Source organism: Saccopteryx bilineata, chromosome 8 (genome assembly GCF_036850765.1).
Source record: "Saccopteryx bilineata isolate mSacBil1 chromosome 8, mSacBil1_pri_phased_curated, whole genome shotgun sequence".
Classification (NCBI taxonomy): domain Eukaryota; kingdom Metazoa; phylum Chordata; class Mammalia; order Chiroptera; family Emballonuridae; genus Saccopteryx; species Saccopteryx bilineata.
This window is the reverse complement of record NC_089497.1, coordinates 48703058-48718966: the sequence shown is the minus strand read 5'-3', so window position 1 is coordinate 48718966 and position 15909 is coordinate 48703058. Positions and strand designations below refer to the sequence as shown.

Below are 15909 nucleotides of genomic sequence, written 5' to 3'. Positions count from 1 at the left end.
CCTGCAGAGCTGGGGTTTGGAGCCAGCTTGTGGCCTCCGCAGCTCATCTTCACCACTTCATGGTAACAGACAACAAATGCACAGAGAGGAAATAGGGATGGGCAGTTATTTAGAGAGTATCATGTCCTTCAACCAAAGACCCTCGGGAGCACATCTGCAGATAAATAAATTGTGATTATGACTCATTGCAGTGAGTGAGAACATACCATGGGGAACAATGAGGTATCTCAGGAAAGTGAGTTAGAACCCGTGACTGCATTTGGGCTTGGGTCGGATCATCTAGGGAAGGTCTGATGAAGCAAGGTGTGCTTTATATGGGACAGTGTCAGAAAGTGGGGGCAGTTCTATGATTGTGAATCTTAATACATTTTATCCACAGGGAGAGACTAGGAAAAAAATAGAGCTGCAAAAGGTAAATACATAGCAGTCACTAATTTTTGCTCTCTCTCTCTCTCTCTCTCTCTCTCTCTCTTTCTCCTTCCTCACTCCCTCCCTTCCTTCCTTCCTCCCTCGCTGGAAGGGAGGCAGAGACAGACTCCCACATGTGCTCTGACCAGGACCCACCTGGAAAGCCCACTAGGGGGCGATGCTCTGCTCATCTGGGGCCCTTGCTCACTTGCAACTGGAGCCATTTTTTAGCACCTGAGGCGGAGGCCATGGAGCCATCTTCAGCACCGAGGCCAACTTGCTCCTATTGAGCCATGGCTGCAGGGGGCGGGGGAGGAAGAGAGAGGGTGGGGGAGAGAAAGAGAGAGAGAGAAAAGCAAGAGGGAGCGGGGTGGAGAAGCAGATGGGTGCTTCTCCTGTGTGCCCTGACTGGGAATCAAACCTGGGACTTCCACACGCCAGGCCAGTGCTCTACCACTGAGCCAACCGGCCAAGGCAAACAGACAGGATTTTGAAGTGGCCTTGCTTTGTCTTATTTTATGTTGGTCCCAGCGTAATTTTATCTGAGGTTGGGATTCTTTGAGCTTGTGATGTCTGGTAGGAGAATAGCATGGCCTGGTTGTGAGTGCCAGGCTGCCTTCTGAATGCCAGGGCCTCTTTTCTTTTCTGAGAGGAACTCAGAGTAGAGGCCACTAAGAAGTAGGGCATGATGGCACCATTTCTCTTTAACCCCGGTATTTGGCTGTTTGTCTCCTTCAAGTGTGTGTGTTGAGAGTTGGTGGGGGGGCTGGGGGCTGGGGGCAGGGAAGGCTGGAGAAGGGTCTGGGAACTGTGAATTTTCCAGGAATGCTGCCTTTTTTCCAAGATTTATTTTTGGATCACCTCATTGGATGTGGCCACTTGAGCCTTATCATAAAAATGTCACACATGAAAGCAAACTCAATAGCTTACAACTAGCCTCCTCTGGGTTTTTTCTTTGTTTTAGTCTCATGTATAGGACATGATAAGTATCTGGGTGAGGTGAAGCAGGAAAGAGAAACTAGAGGAAATAGTAGATGCAGGAGGAGAAAGGAAGTTATTCAGTCAATAGAAATGAGAAACCAGCTCAGTTTTCAATTCTTCAACCACAGCCCAGCTTCTCAATCAGATTGGTTGGGGTTGGGGTAGAAAAGAGAGGAGATTAGATTTTCAGATTCACATGCCTATTATTATTCCTTCTTTTTCTTTATGAGTATCCAGAAGAGTACCTGATCTGCTGCTTGGAACAGAAGCAGTCCCTATTTATTCCAGTTGGTGGGAAAAACAGCTAGAGAGCTGATGATGTGAGCAGTGGGCTTTCTAACATTCAGGGTAAATAGCCAGCCAGGAGCCTGAGTAGCAATCTGGGGGAGGAAATGGCCAACCAAGAGAGCACAGTGTTGCAACCGGGAAAAACCTACCCCAGAGTTAGTTCTGATTTTTGGGAAGTGGCTTTGTTGGGGCCTTTCTTTTTTCTTTTTTTTTTTGTATTTTTCTGAAGCTGGAAATGGGGAGAGACAGTCAGACAGACTCCCGCATGCGCCCGACCGGGATCCACCCCGCACGCCCACCAGGGGCAACGCTCTGCCCACCAGGGGGCGATGCTCTGCCCCTCCGGGGTGTCGCTCTGCCGCGACCAGAGCCACTCTAGCGCCTGGGGCAGAGGCCAAGGAGCCATCCCCAGCGCCCAGGCCATCTTTGCTCCAATGGAGCCTCGGCTGCGGGAGGGGAAGAGAGAGACAGAGAGGAAGGGGGGGGGGTGGAGAAGCAAATGGGCGCTTCTCCTATGTGCCCTGGCTGGGAATTGAACCCGGTCCCCCGCACGCCAGGCCAACGCTCTACCGCTAAGCCAACCGGCCAGGGCCTGTCGGGGCCTTTCTTAAACTCAGCACAACCTGCCGGCAACCAGGCTGTTCCAGTCTCTTTCTCCTACCTGATCTGGTGAGGCTGGAGGTGGCTTTGGTGAACCTGGGCCTGGTTCTCACCCCGAACAGTAGCTTGGGTCTCTCTGTGAGTTCCCATTTCAGTGTCAGATGCCACAGGGAAGAGGGGGAAGGCCGGGCTCCCAGGGAAGGCCAATGCAGATGGAAGCAGGAACTGGGCAGAGCGGAAACTGCCCTGAGGTTAAACTGGAGACCCTATAGCAGGAAGCACGCGAGTCCCGAATGGCTGCACTTCCTGTAGGAGAATCCTCGGGCCTGGATCTGTTTTAGCTGAAAGGTGTGTCCTCCCCAAGTGTTGGGGGCCTGGACATAATGGGTATCTGGGCTCAGGGCCTTATTTGGTTTGGGGAGAAGCAGAGCCTGTCCACGTGTATCTACAGTGGAATTGGCACCTTCCATGGAGGAGCTGGAGGGGGTCTGGGGTGGCAGCCAACTGAAGACCCATTCTCGTTCTAGTTACATCTGGATAGGGAAGGTAGGTGGTGAGGTGTAAGGAGCAGCAGGTGGGCCATCTTCCTCACAATAGACCTTTCTTGCTCCCATGGCTGCCTCAGATTCCACCAATTAGAGGTCAATTTCAGTTAGCAAGGAAAAGCCTATAGAGAAAGTTAAGGGGGGGGGGACTAGTTATCATTCACCCCGTAGTATGACTTAATTTTCAAAAAGGTTTTACCCTAACCTAGTCGAGATCAAATCACAAGGAGAACGGAATTTTGTATGTGAAGCAGGAAGCTCTGGAGGAGAAGGAAGGCAGCGGTGGGCAGGGCATGCTCCGCCAGCGGATGGTATGAGGATGATGGGAAACCTAGTCAGCAGTAGAAGAAAAAAGCACCAGAACGCAGGGGAGTGTATGAGAAGGGGGAGCGGAAAGAGAAGTTTCAGAGCTTTGCGCAGAGTTAAGTTTCTCCTCTCTTCTCCCCTCTTCTAAAAGACTATGGACAGAACCTTCTCAGCCAAGTGTAGGTGCCATTTATCTTGACGCTCAAGCCCTATCCTGGAGAGACAAGGTGAGGCGGGGCAGGACAAGCTGGTGTTGTCAGGACACGAACCTTTAGCCTCCATCCTGGGAAACGCAGATCAGGCTGCTGCCTCCGCTTTACCCACAGGTGTAGAGTAGAGCTGTGCCCTTTGCTCCCGCTTTGTTCTCCCCGTCCCAGGGCTCGCCTGACTCACCGGAACCTGGTTGGGGTGTGGTATTAGGGTACTCCCTGTGATTGAGTCAGCTGGGAGTGGGACCCTACACGACAGGTACATTTTCAGTAGTTGGAATCAGAGACGCTTCCACTGCTTCCAAGGGCAGGAAGAAAAGGATTTGAGAAGCTGCCGCTCTAGTACCGCTCCTGGGCTTACATGGACTGCAGTAGAAGCAAAGAATAAAGGTAAACGCACACGTTCTAACCATGTAACTGTACAGCAGGGTTACTGCTGTTCAGCAGGAAGCCATGCCCTATTGCAGTTTCTATCTCATGAGCCTAATAAGCTCTTCTGTTGGAAAACTTATTTTGTTAGACTCATATGATGAATTAGGACACTGGTAAAAATGAAAGAAAGGAATATATTTAAAAGCCCTTTATTTATTAGACTAGACAGATGTTGAGTTACAGAAACTTCCTTTCGGGCCATAAATGGAAACATAGTTCAGAACAGAAATGTTTTAACAGTAAACAAAAAACACCATAGATCACCTATCTAATAGCTGGCTTGCTTCTCTATTTGAAAATTGTTTCCAGTTGAGACTGGTAAATACATATAACAGGCCCCCTACTTTGTCCCAAAAGGCCCACAAACGTTTAATCAGTGGGAGGTTGAGGTTATTAAACACATATCAGTCTACAATGTCCAAGAGGAAATGTTAGTCTTGTGAACTCAAGATGGGGCATTGTCCTGGAGAGTAAAAGGATCCCAGGGTGGCATTAAAGAAGCCCCCAGGTCTCTGAAAGTGAGAGCCCCACAGAACAAAAGGCAAAAGATGTATTTTGGTTCCTTTCCTTAGTCCTTTCACATGACAATTCTGAGATGAATAAAAGCCTTCAAAGGTGTCTTCTATGAAGTACTGAGAAATACAGGCACATGTGCTGTCCAAATACAGACTTGGCTGGCTGTGATAACACAGGTTCCTGTGAATCACAGGATAATTTAAGCCCCTAAATTAAAAATAAACAGGATGGGAGTACTTATTACTTACTTTCCAAATTCTCTCTCTCCCACAGTCAGTAAAAGTATTGTAGAATCCTAGACCAGGGTGAAAACACAGGCGGTGAGAATTTCAGGAGCCTGAGAGCCTACAGGAACTCCATACCAATCGACTTGGCAACCTGAGGAAGAGCACACACGTTCCGGTGGGGCACACGCGCGACTATCAGGGAGAGCAGTTCCAGCACCAGATCCAGAGTCACTGGGGGAAGGTGGGACTGTGGCGACATTGTATTCTTAATATTCAATTCTGCTCCAGTAGAACATGGTGCCCAGGAGAACCCAAAACTAGAACACAAAAGAAAGAAAAAATAATAATAAGAAATTGGTTTAGGAACATCTAATACTTGGGGGCAAAATGACATTAGGATCTTTCAGGCTTTGTGATACTGGATTTTTAAGGATAATATTGGCCCCTTGGAAATTCTTCCTCCTTCCCGTCAGGACTTTTTACCCTCTAGCAATTTCCTACTTCTAGTACAGTGTATATGTCATTTTAGAATATGGGTTTCTTGTTTCTAGTATGAACTTCTCTTCTCAGGAGACTCTCTCTTTTCCACAAAATGCTTGTGACCTGAACAGCTACCCCCCAAGCAACTCAAGATATACGACTCAGGTAAGGGGTTAGAATACCTGGGCTCTGTGGCAGATCTGCCATGCTCTCCCTGTATCCGTAAAGTAATATAACACCATCGTCAGCCTGACCAGTGGTGGTGCAGTGGATAGAGCATTGACCTGGGACTCTGAGGACCTATGTTTGGAAACCCTGAGTTGGCCGGCTTGAGCATAGGGCTTATCTGGCTTGAGTGCAGATTCACCAACTACGGCACAAGGTCCCTAGCTTAAGTGTGGGGTCATCGAAATGATCCCATGGTCGCTGGCTTGAGCCCAAAGGTCGCTGGCTTGAAGCCCAAGGTTGCTGGCTTGAGCCCAAGGTCTCTGGCTAGAGCGTGGAGTCACTGGCTTGACTGGAGCTCCCCACCCCCGTCAAGGCATGTATAAGAAGCAATCAGTGAACAACTAAAAACCAAAAAGTGATGCAACTATAAGTTGATGCTTTTCATCTCTCTTCCTTCCTGTCTCTCTCCCTTCCTCTTTTCTCTGTCTCCTGCTAAAAAAAAAAAATTAAAAATTATAAAACCCCCACAAAACATCTTTACTGATCTCAGAGTTAGGAGATTGAATGAGATAATGAAGTGATAATAGCATCTAATGTTTATTGAAATAACTTGCTAACTCATCTCATTTTATTAAATGTTCACCTTTGACTGCTTCCAAACCCTGTGAAGAAACTGAGGCACAGAGAAGATGAGTAACTTCCTGTGATCATAGAACTAGCAGGTGGAGAAGCTGGGGCTCAAGTTCATGCAGTCAGCTTCAAAGCGGATCTGTTTAACCACTGCTGGGAAGCCCTCTGTGAGTAGCAGTGAACTGGGCATGCCCAGGAGCTCTTCTTAAGCGCAAGTCTTAAGAACCCTGTTGGTTTTCTCTATTCCTTGTCAGATAGGAGTCTGGGCAGCTACCCGGCTACTGTTGTGGGGATTTAATGTTCGACGTGATGCCTTGTCTAGAGCAGGCCTCCAACAGATCTAGTTCCCTTTCCTATTTTGAATTTCAAGGGGAATTACGAGATCCAGAGTACAGTCCATTTGATGCTTGTAGAAATATCCAAGGTTTCAACTCGTCTGGAGTTCTAAGATCCTCAGAAGACTTTAAACATGAGCCTATATAGTTCCTGTTAGCATGGCGCAATAGGAACTTCACTGTTCCCATCTTTCATTCATTCAATAGGTTTTCAAGCACTTACTATATGCTCTGCTAGGCACTGGGGATACAAAAAGCAGCTGGTTACCAGACTTCAGGCAGAGACCAGTACCTCACAAAGGAGCAGTTCCCAGCTAGACACATGTGCTGGGAGTCACGGGGCCCTTAAGGGGGTGAATTGAGGGATCATAAAAAACCTCTGAAAGTTAATTTTCCCTTCCTGCCTCACTCAGTTTCTTACCCCAAACCCAACATTTCTTAAAGTGTGGTGCACAAACATCTGAGGACCCCCCCATCACCAGCAAGAATTTTTGCACGACAATATTAAGACTTCATTGGCCCTTTCCATTCTTTTCGCATTTGGGCAGATGGTGCACAGGCAGTGCGAGAGATAAAACTTCCGGTAGCTTAGCAAGATTCAAGGCGGAGGCGCTAAGCTGTCTTAGCTGTTGTCGTGTTCTTCGCTGCTATGCACTTGCAGAGGAAAGAGCTGGTTTTACTTGAGACTGTCCCTGATGAAGCAGTCGGACTGACTAATTTTATTACATGTTCACCTTTGAGTGCACATCTTGTTGCTATTCTATATGACAGAAAGGAAGTATGTGTAGAGCGGTTTGGTTCCAAATTGAAATATGATGGTTGTCTTGAAGAGGAGCACTTGGGTGATTGAGTTGTGCACTGAAGTAGTTGTTTTTTTCATGAAACACCATTCTTACTTGAAAAAAATGACTAACAGACCAGCTATGGTTATTCAGAGTTGGTGTTTGGCAGACAGTTCCTGGAAACGTTACAAAATGAGTCTGTCACATTGAGGAAAACAATTGACAATATTTGTTGCCAGTGATAAATTTGAGCTTTCAAAGAAAATCAGAAAACTAGTGTTTGTCACCACGAGCTTGATAGCATCCAATGCTTATGTCCTTTTCCAACACGGCAATAGCGAGCAGTGAATGTGATTTCTTGGTATAGCGTAAAGAAATAGACCAGCATTTGAAGGATCTACATAGCATAGTGAACCAAGATTTTCCAAAATAACCAATGCATAATGTTATTGAATCAAGAGTAGGTAAAAGATTTATGTCAAGTGCAAAACAAACCAGTGTAATGTATTCCAATGTAACAGAGTCTGAAAAGTTCATTGACATAGTTTTAGATTCTATATTGCAGCTAACTCTTAAGAACACTACTTGTCAAGTTTTGTGTAAAACCAAAGAAGAATATTCACACTTATCATTAGGTAAGGCTATTGAAACATTTCTGTCACCCTGGCCAGATGGCTCTGTTGGTTGAAGCAAGCATCTGCCCGAAGCACAGAGGTTGCTGGTTTGATCCCTGGCCAGGGCACATACAGGAATGGATTGATGTTCCTGTCTCTCTCTCCCTTCCTTTTTGGCTAAAATCAATAAATAAAAACAAAAATAATGGGAAGAAACACTCCTGTCTTTTTCAACTACACGTCTGTGTGAGGATGGATTTTTTTCAAATCCTTCTACCTAAGCACCATATTATAACAGATTGACTAACAAAGCAAATATGAGAATCCAGCTGTCTGCTATTAGGCCACACATTGAAGAGGCTTTCAAATATGTAAAACAATACCACTTTTCTCACTTTTTTTTTGTTTTGGAAAACAGTCATTGTTTCCACAAAAATATGTGGTTAATGCTAACATGCCACTGTTTTATTATTGTTATTTTAAATAAATTATTAACTATTTTGAGCTTGAGACTTGTGGTGGCACAGTGGATGGAACATCGATCTGGGACGCTGAGGTCCCAGGTTCAAAACCCCGAGGTTGTTTGCTCAAGCGTGGCTCATCTGGCTTGAGAGCAGGCTTACCTGCTTGAGCATGGGGTTGCTGGCTTCAGCACAAGATCATCAACATGATCCCAAGGTGACTGGCTTGAGCAAGGGATCACTGGCTCAGCTTGAGTCCCCCAGTCAAGGCACTTATGAGAAGCAATAAATGAACAACTAAAGCAACCAACTATGAATTGATGCATCTCATATTTTTCCCTTCCCCTCTCACTCTCTCTCTCCTGCAAAAAAACTTAAGTTATTTTGAAATTTCTGTTATTTTCCAATAGTGTAAGTACCAACAAAGATAGCCCCAGTAGGCAAAATCTCTTTGAAGACCTCAATAATTTGAGAGAGTAAAGGCTATTCTGAAACCAAAAGTTTAGGGCTTCTTCCTTAATCCTGACAGCAATTTAGAATTATCTGGAAATTAGATTTTTTAAAAAAAATTTATTGGTTTTAGAAAGAGAGGAAGAGAGAGAGAGAGAGAGAGAGAGAGAGAGAGAGAGAGAGAGAAGAATGATCTATTCCTGTATTTGTCCTTACCAGGGAGCGATTGAACTAGCAACTTTTGTGCTTAGGCCAACACTCTATCAACTGAGCTATCTGGCCAGGGAGGGCCATCAACTGAAGCAGAATCTCAGAGGTTGGGGTCCAGGCATGCTTTGCTTTTACAAGTTCCCCCAGGAGGTTTTCGTGTGCAGCCAGAGCTGAGAACCACCACACCACCCTCTTGCTGCATGTGCATCCAATAATGTGGGTGGTAGGATGGTGAGACTGGCTGAGGCAGCTCTTTGGAAGGAGTTAGGCAGCTTAGTGTCTGGCGAGAGCTATCTAGATAGATGGCTGTCTTTGATCTCTCACTATAATGAGTTGATAAGATTTGGAGACCTGGCAGGGCAGGCAAGTGCATCCAACCACATAGGAGAAGGAACAGGGCGCCTCTTTTCCCTGGCAGGGGAAGGTGACCCCCTATCTTCCAAGGAAATCCACTGTCCTTGCTCAGGTGCCAGCAGCTTCCTGACTAGCCCTCAGGTCCGAGGTTTTGTTTCCAGACAGTCTAGTGTCGGGCTAATCAGGGGCAATCTCAAGGTCTTTCCTGTTGTTTTCTCATATGTAAAGCATAGGCCAGGAAATACTCACAGTCCAGCAGAGAATGGCAAATCCAAACCAGGCGACCCCCCAGGCGTGTCGGTTCATTGGTCCAGAGATCAGCTCATAGCAGCCCTGGAGGAGTGTGAGTGGAACCAGAAAGAAAGATGTAGGAGACCAGTGGGGAAGCAGTGAATCAAAGGCCAGTTTAACCCAACCAGGCTATATCCACATCCACTTGGACAGCCAGTTATTAACAGTGCTTTGCCCAGGAAACAAAAATAATCCTGTTGAACTACTCTTTTACACCATACTTATTTGTGTCTTTACATTCAATCTAACTAATGAAAGTTTTGCTATTATATATATTTTTTGGTAATTACCTCCAATTAAAGCTTTTTTTTTTTTTTTAAAAAGTACTGCTATTTCAGCCTACCATTCTTTTTCATATTGAATATGTGGATAATGTAGTGTTTTAAATAAAATTTGAATATCTTCTTTTCAAGAATATTTTATTCCTGATTTGTTTGGGGGCACAATTACTTTTTGATTTGTTTGTTTTTGAATAAAAGTGTTTCTGGTCTATGAAAACCAGAGATTTCTTTTTTTAATCATTAAAGAGACCCTTATACCATGCTTTCTAAATTTTCATTTGGCATTATATTTCAACGTATCTTTATTGGTTCTAGTGAAAACTTGAAGAGCCTCGGTGTGTTTGCAAAAGTGTGATTCATTTTTTAGTCATCAAATTATTCATTCATGCATGCCATAACCCAGGAAGTTTTCATAGATGGCACACTCTGTCCCAGTCAACATGCAAAGTGCTAGAGCTGCTCTCTGTAGACACGGGTAGAGCTAGACTCACTTTCTGATTGACCTTTACCAGAACCCTTGAAATCACAGGAAATGCCTAGGAAATGCAAAATACAGGCTGGTTCTCTGAGCCCCAGAGGTTCACAAGAAAATGTCCTCGAAAGGCTGACCTTGAAATTTTGGCCCCGCCAGTGTCTACAGGTGACCACTTGATGTTCTGTCCTTTCTAACCCTGCCACGGTCCCTTGTTAATCCACTGGCATGTCTTGCCTTTGCTATGCCTTGATTTCTCCCCAATTCTTCTTCATCTATGTTACTGGCACCTCCACTCACCTATATATGCAAATAAAAAAATCTTGTAATTGTCTTTCATTGTTTTTCTTTTATTTGACATCAAATACTGAAGCAAATCCTTTTGGGTCTACTTTTACAATATATCTCAAATCCAAACACCTCTTACTTCCTGCTACCACCTTGTCCACCATGTCCTTACTCCAGGATCACTGCAATAGCCTTCTAACTGGTCTCCCTGGGCCTGCGTGCACTCTTGGCACTCAGCTAGTCTTCATATGTGTCAGAGGGATGAGTCAGATCACTTCACATCGCTGCTCAATTCCCTCCAATGGCCGAACTGGTGAGAACTGGCTAAATCCCACCACTGCTTGTAAAGCAGTGCACAGCACTTCAAAGGCTGACCGTACATGTATGAAAGTTTTCTTCAGGGCTTTTGGAGGATATTGCCAAGTTCGTTCTTGGCTTAGACTCTAGGCTCTGGAGCCAGACTACAGGCATTTGAACTCTGACTCTTCCATTTAATAGCTGCATGACCTTGGGCAAGGTACTTATTGGCATATCTGTATTTCAGTTCCTCATTCATAAAATAGGGATCGTACTGGCATCCCTTTAGAGCATTAAATGAGTTAATATATGTATGGCATTTGGAACAATGTCTGGTATTTAGTAAGGACTCCGTAAGTGTTAATTTCCATCATCATTATATCATCCCATTAGGCTGGAAACACTTTTAAAAAACCATCTGTATATAAATAACCTTCTACTCAAATAATTGTTTTATTAAGACTATCCTAGCCTGACCAGGCGGTGGTGCAGTAGATAGAGCATCGGACTGGGATGCAGAGGACCCAGGTTCGAAACCCTGAGGTCACTGGCTTAAGCACGGGCTCATCCAGCTTGAGTATAGGCTCACCAGCTTGAGTGCGGGGTCGCTGGCTTGAGCATGGGATCATAGACTTGACCCCATGGTAGCTGGCTTGAGCCCAAAGGTCACTGGCTTGAAGCCCAAGATTGCTGGCTTGAGCAAGGGGTCACTGGCTTGGCTGGAGCCCCCCCCCCCCGTCATGGCACATATGAGAAAGCAATCAATGAACAACTAAAGAGCTGCAATGAAGAATTGATGCTTCTCATCTCTCTCACTTCCTGTCTGCTGTCTCTGTCTGTCTCTCTCTGACTTTCTCTGTCTCTGTCAAAAAAAGAGAGACTATCCTATATTATTACTGAATAAGGAATGTGGATATGTAATTACAGCATTTACCCTCAGCGATCGCTATTGCTTTAAAACTGGCAAGACATTGTTTTGCATATCATTTTTTCCAATTCACATTTTGCAAAAATAGAGCAAATCTTTGTTTAATGCAAATAGTTTTTGAGATACCATTTCTATACATTGTCCAAATCATATTTATTTAAACAAAGTTGGTATTTTGCTATTGCAATTCTCACATTCTATTAATTTCATTAATATGTAAAATTTCCCAGACCAGCCCTAGATTAGCATTCACATTTTCCTAGTAGAGAAGAAAATAGTTAACATAAGGCTTAGAAAAAAGGGTGCATAATTTCTTAGTGAGAGGCTGTTACCTATAGTTAACCAGTATATTCCTCATGAAGAGCAGAAGAAACTTCTGGCAGGTCTTGGGGGTGGGGTGGGGATGGGGCATGTGGGGGGAGACTCACCTGACTGTGAAAATAACCAGGCACTCCTAGTTTGCAGGCCTCCAAGTTGAGTGGTTCTTGCAGCTTGTTCATAACACAGCACTGACGAGGCCAGGGATAGTCAGCATCGTTGTTCTCATTCCGGAAGGCAGATGTGTATTTCTGCCAGTCCGATGGACCGTTCACACCACAGCAATTATCCTGTTGGCACATGAGAGGTACGACATTCTATTCCATGGCCCTTATAAGAGCATCAATGTAGCAACTGAGGTTTTATGAAGAATGAAAAGTGTACCATCTTTTACATTTACTAAAATTCCTCCAGTGAGAGGTGAAGGTATCAATAACTTACATCTTTAGAGTTTGTAAAATACTTTTACATTTATTACTTTACTAGCCATTAATGAGCTCTGTAACCTTTGACGAGTTATCTAACTCTCTACACCTCAAACTCCTTAATTGTAAAATTGGGATAAAGTACCTACCTCATAGAGTTGTTGTGAAGATTAAATTAGTTAATATACTTAGCAAGTTTACTACACTGGCCCATAGTAAACCTTCAATAAATATTAATACTTAAGAAATACTAATATCTTGATACAACAATGTGAGAGAGTTGTAATTAGTGTCATTCCATATGAGCAAATTGAGAATCATAAAATTAAAATTTCTAGTGGTGAAGAAATTATGAGTAATTTTTTTGTTTTACTTTTTTATATTTCTAACATTTTCTACAGTAATTATGTATTCCTTTTGTAATGGGAGAAAATAAACTGGAAAAATAATCTAAACCTTGTGACACACAGCTCTGCCTCTACATTGGAAAGATCAATTAACACATACTAATATTCTTACACTGCACAGAATTGAGGATAGAGGATAAAGCACTATTCATATCACTTTCCTTCCTTTTTATAAATTCTGCTAGAGTGTGTTAAAGAAAGAAATTAAACCTACAGGCATCTCTCAAGTTTTAGGTTAAATATATTCAAGTAAACATGATGATAAGTAGCTATCTTTAAAGTATGTTCTATTTTGTCACTAAATTATGGAAAATATCTTAACAAAGAAAATAATCAGGCCCTGGCTGGTTGGCTCAGTGGTAGAGCGTCGGCCTGGCATGCGGAAGTCCCAGGTTCGATTCCCGGCCAGGGCACACAGGAGAGGCGCCCACCTGCTTCTCCACCCCTCCCCCTCTCCTTCCTCTCTGTCTCTCTCTTCCCCTCCCTCAGCCAAGGCTCCATTGGAGCAAAAGATGGCCTGGGCGCTGGGGATGGCTCCTTGGCCTCTGCCCCAGGCGCTAGAATGGCTCTGGAGGCAACAGAGCGACGCCCCGGAGGGGCAGAGCATCGACCCCTGGTGGGCGTGCCGGGTGGATCCCGGTCGGGCACATGCGGGAGTCTGTCTGACTGCCTCCCCGTTTCCAGCTTCGGAAAAATACAAAAAATAAAAAATAAAAAAAATCCTGTAGTTTGACCTGAGCATTTTGGGAAAAGATGGTTAAGTTTGAGCCATGCTTATTTTAGACTAGGCTATAAAAAGTTGGTAAATAGATTTTTCAAATGTGTGAGCATTTATACTCTCACTTGAAGAGCTTAATTCTTGCTAACAAGAGAGTAATAGGAAGTGAAAAAGTGCCCAGTGAATTGAAGGTCCAAACAGGGTAAAAATCATTTATTGGAATAGGAATATTAAAGTAAATGAAAGACATTATAGAAGATAGAGGGTAAAGCGAGTTGAGAGAAGGGTGAAGGCCACAAGGGACTTTGCTGATGACAGACTATGGGCTGGGGATAGTGGCTTGGGGGCAGTGTGAGAGTTGGGCTATGTAAGGGATAAGAATTTATATGCATACAGCAACCGAGGGGGCGATAATGGATATTTTGAAAGACTTGAACTTTTGGTGGTATTTGAGGTAAACTTAGGTATGAGGTATGGTTGCCAGGTAAAGATCGAGTCAGGTCATAGCCTTTGGTCCTTAGCAGGACTAGTGCGGAGGTGTGAAAAGGTACTAAATAGGCGAAACAGACAGGAATTGCCACTTGAGTTCTCTGTGAGGCAGAGGAGGTAACATTTTTCTTTTAATGCAGGTGGTGCCTGCATTCTAAGAGGCAGAGTGTGTGATTAATCAAATTTCTGGAAATGTCATTATCTCTATACATGCAAGCTAATCAACATCTTGGTTTGAAATAAAATGTAGATCTGCGGGTCCCAGTGAGTCGTGGGTACAACTCCTGACCCCTGCTGGTAAATAAGAGCAATAGATAAACCTGCCTAGGTCAAGTCCCTTTGTGAAGGAAATCCCTTAGAGCAGTGGTCCTCAGCCTTTTTTGGGCCACAGACCAGTTTAATGTCAGAAAATATTTTCACGGACCGGCCTTTAGGGTGGGACGGATAAATGTATCATGTGACCGAGACAAGCATCAAGAGTGAGTCTTAGACGGATGTAACAGAGGGAATCTGGTCATTTTTTAAAAATAAAACATCGTTCAGACTTAAATATAAATAAAACGGAAATAATGTAAGTTATTTATTCTTTCTCTGTGGACTGGTACCAAATGGCCCACGGACCGGTACCAGTCCATGGCCTGGGGGTTGGGGACCACTGTCTTAGAGGCTGTGGCCCCCACTCTTTGACTTCATTTCCAACCATAATATGCACCCTTAGAGACTGGGCTGGGTACAAAATGGCTTCTTCCTATATCGCGGGCATTACCTGGAGCATAAGCCTGTCCCAGGTTTTGGTGACTCCATTGTTCTTCCACTGGTCATCATTGTTCGGAGGGCTGTTGTTTTGGTACCTCTCCAGCATCTGTTTCAGGAAGAGGTTGGGTGTGAACTATGGAGAGAGGAGGCAACACGAGAAGGGGAGTTAGCACACATCCCCAAGGAGGCAAAGCGGCTTGTTCGGCCCATTGCTGGGGGCACTGAACACTGTCCAGGAGTAAAACTGTGCTCAGAGGCACTGACTAGGGGTGCTGACGTCCTTTGAAGACAGGGAGAAGTCCCCATCTTCAAAGAAATCCTTGTGAGAGTAGGGTGGACAGGCATTGCAGGGTGGCTCAGGCAGGGGGCTGGAGAAGAAGAGAGAAAGCTGACTTGCGAGGAGGTCTCAGATGTGGAGGATTGAGGATTATCCTGTTGGGGAGCCAGTGGCTCCGGCAAAGTGGGGAAGAGCATCAGGCGACAAGCCTGGGTCTGGGCGGTCACACACCTGGACTCAGGCTTCTTCCCTCCCACTTACTAGCTGTGGAACCTTCGACAAGTTACTCACGAGGTCTCTCTCTTTCTTTTTCATCTATAAAATGACAATAATAATACCTATTTCATAGGGTTATTGTTAGGATTAAATAAAATGAAATATTTATTGTTAATGTGCATAGTAGAGTGCCTGACATGGAGTAAGGGCTATTAGCTACTATCTTAGGATGCGAAGGATGACTTGTAGCCTCAGTTTGCTCTGTGTTTTGGCAACTGTACTCACAAAGTCTCGTTGTGTTGCTGCTGTGATGCAAGATGCCACTTCAAAGCCATACACAATAAACATCAGAATGAAATACTGGAAGGGAAGCAAATTAAAAAAAAAGTTACATTTACCTCCAAAGGAAGAGTTTTTTTTTTTTAAACTATTTTTCTCTCTTTTTTTTAATTTTATTTATTCATTTTTAGAGAGGAGAGAGGGAGAGACAGAGAGGGAGAGAGAGGAGAGACAGAGAGAGAGAGAAGGGGGAGGAGCTGGAAGCATCAACTCCCATATGTGCCTTGACCAGGCAAGCCCAGGGTTTCGAACTGGCGACCTCAGCATTTCCAGGTCGACGCTTTATCCACTGCGCCACCCCAGGTCAGGCCAAAGGAAGAGTTTTTTTTTTTTTTTTTTTTTTTAATTTTTATTAATGTTAATGGGATGACATTAATAATTCAGGGTACATATATTCAAAGAAAACATGTC

General features: G+C 44.4%; 1 protein-coding gene across 2 annotated transcripts in view; it reads right to left on the bottom strand.

Annotated features, from left to right (window-relative positions):
- Positions 1-3919: 3919 nt before the first annotated feature.
- Positions 3920-15909, bottom strand: part of UPK1B (uroplakin 1B) — a 31913-nt gene continuing 19923 nt past the window's right edge. The window contains exons 4-8 of one of the 2 annotated variants that reach the window (XM_066241170.1): positions 15445-15519; positions 14677-14799; positions 11982-12161; positions 9246-9329; positions 3920-4829 (exon numbers count right to left, since the gene is read on the bottom strand). In XM_066241170.1, coding sequence (XP_066097267.1) covers positions 4779-4829; positions 9246-9329; positions 11982-12161; positions 14677-14799; positions 15445-15519 — 513 coding nt within the window. In that variant the 3' untranslated portion in view covers positions 3920-4778. The remainder of the gene's footprint in view (positions 4830-9245; positions 9330-11981; positions 12162-14676; positions 14800-15444; positions 15520-15909) is intronic. The other variant, XM_066241171.1, reaches the window with a different exon arrangement.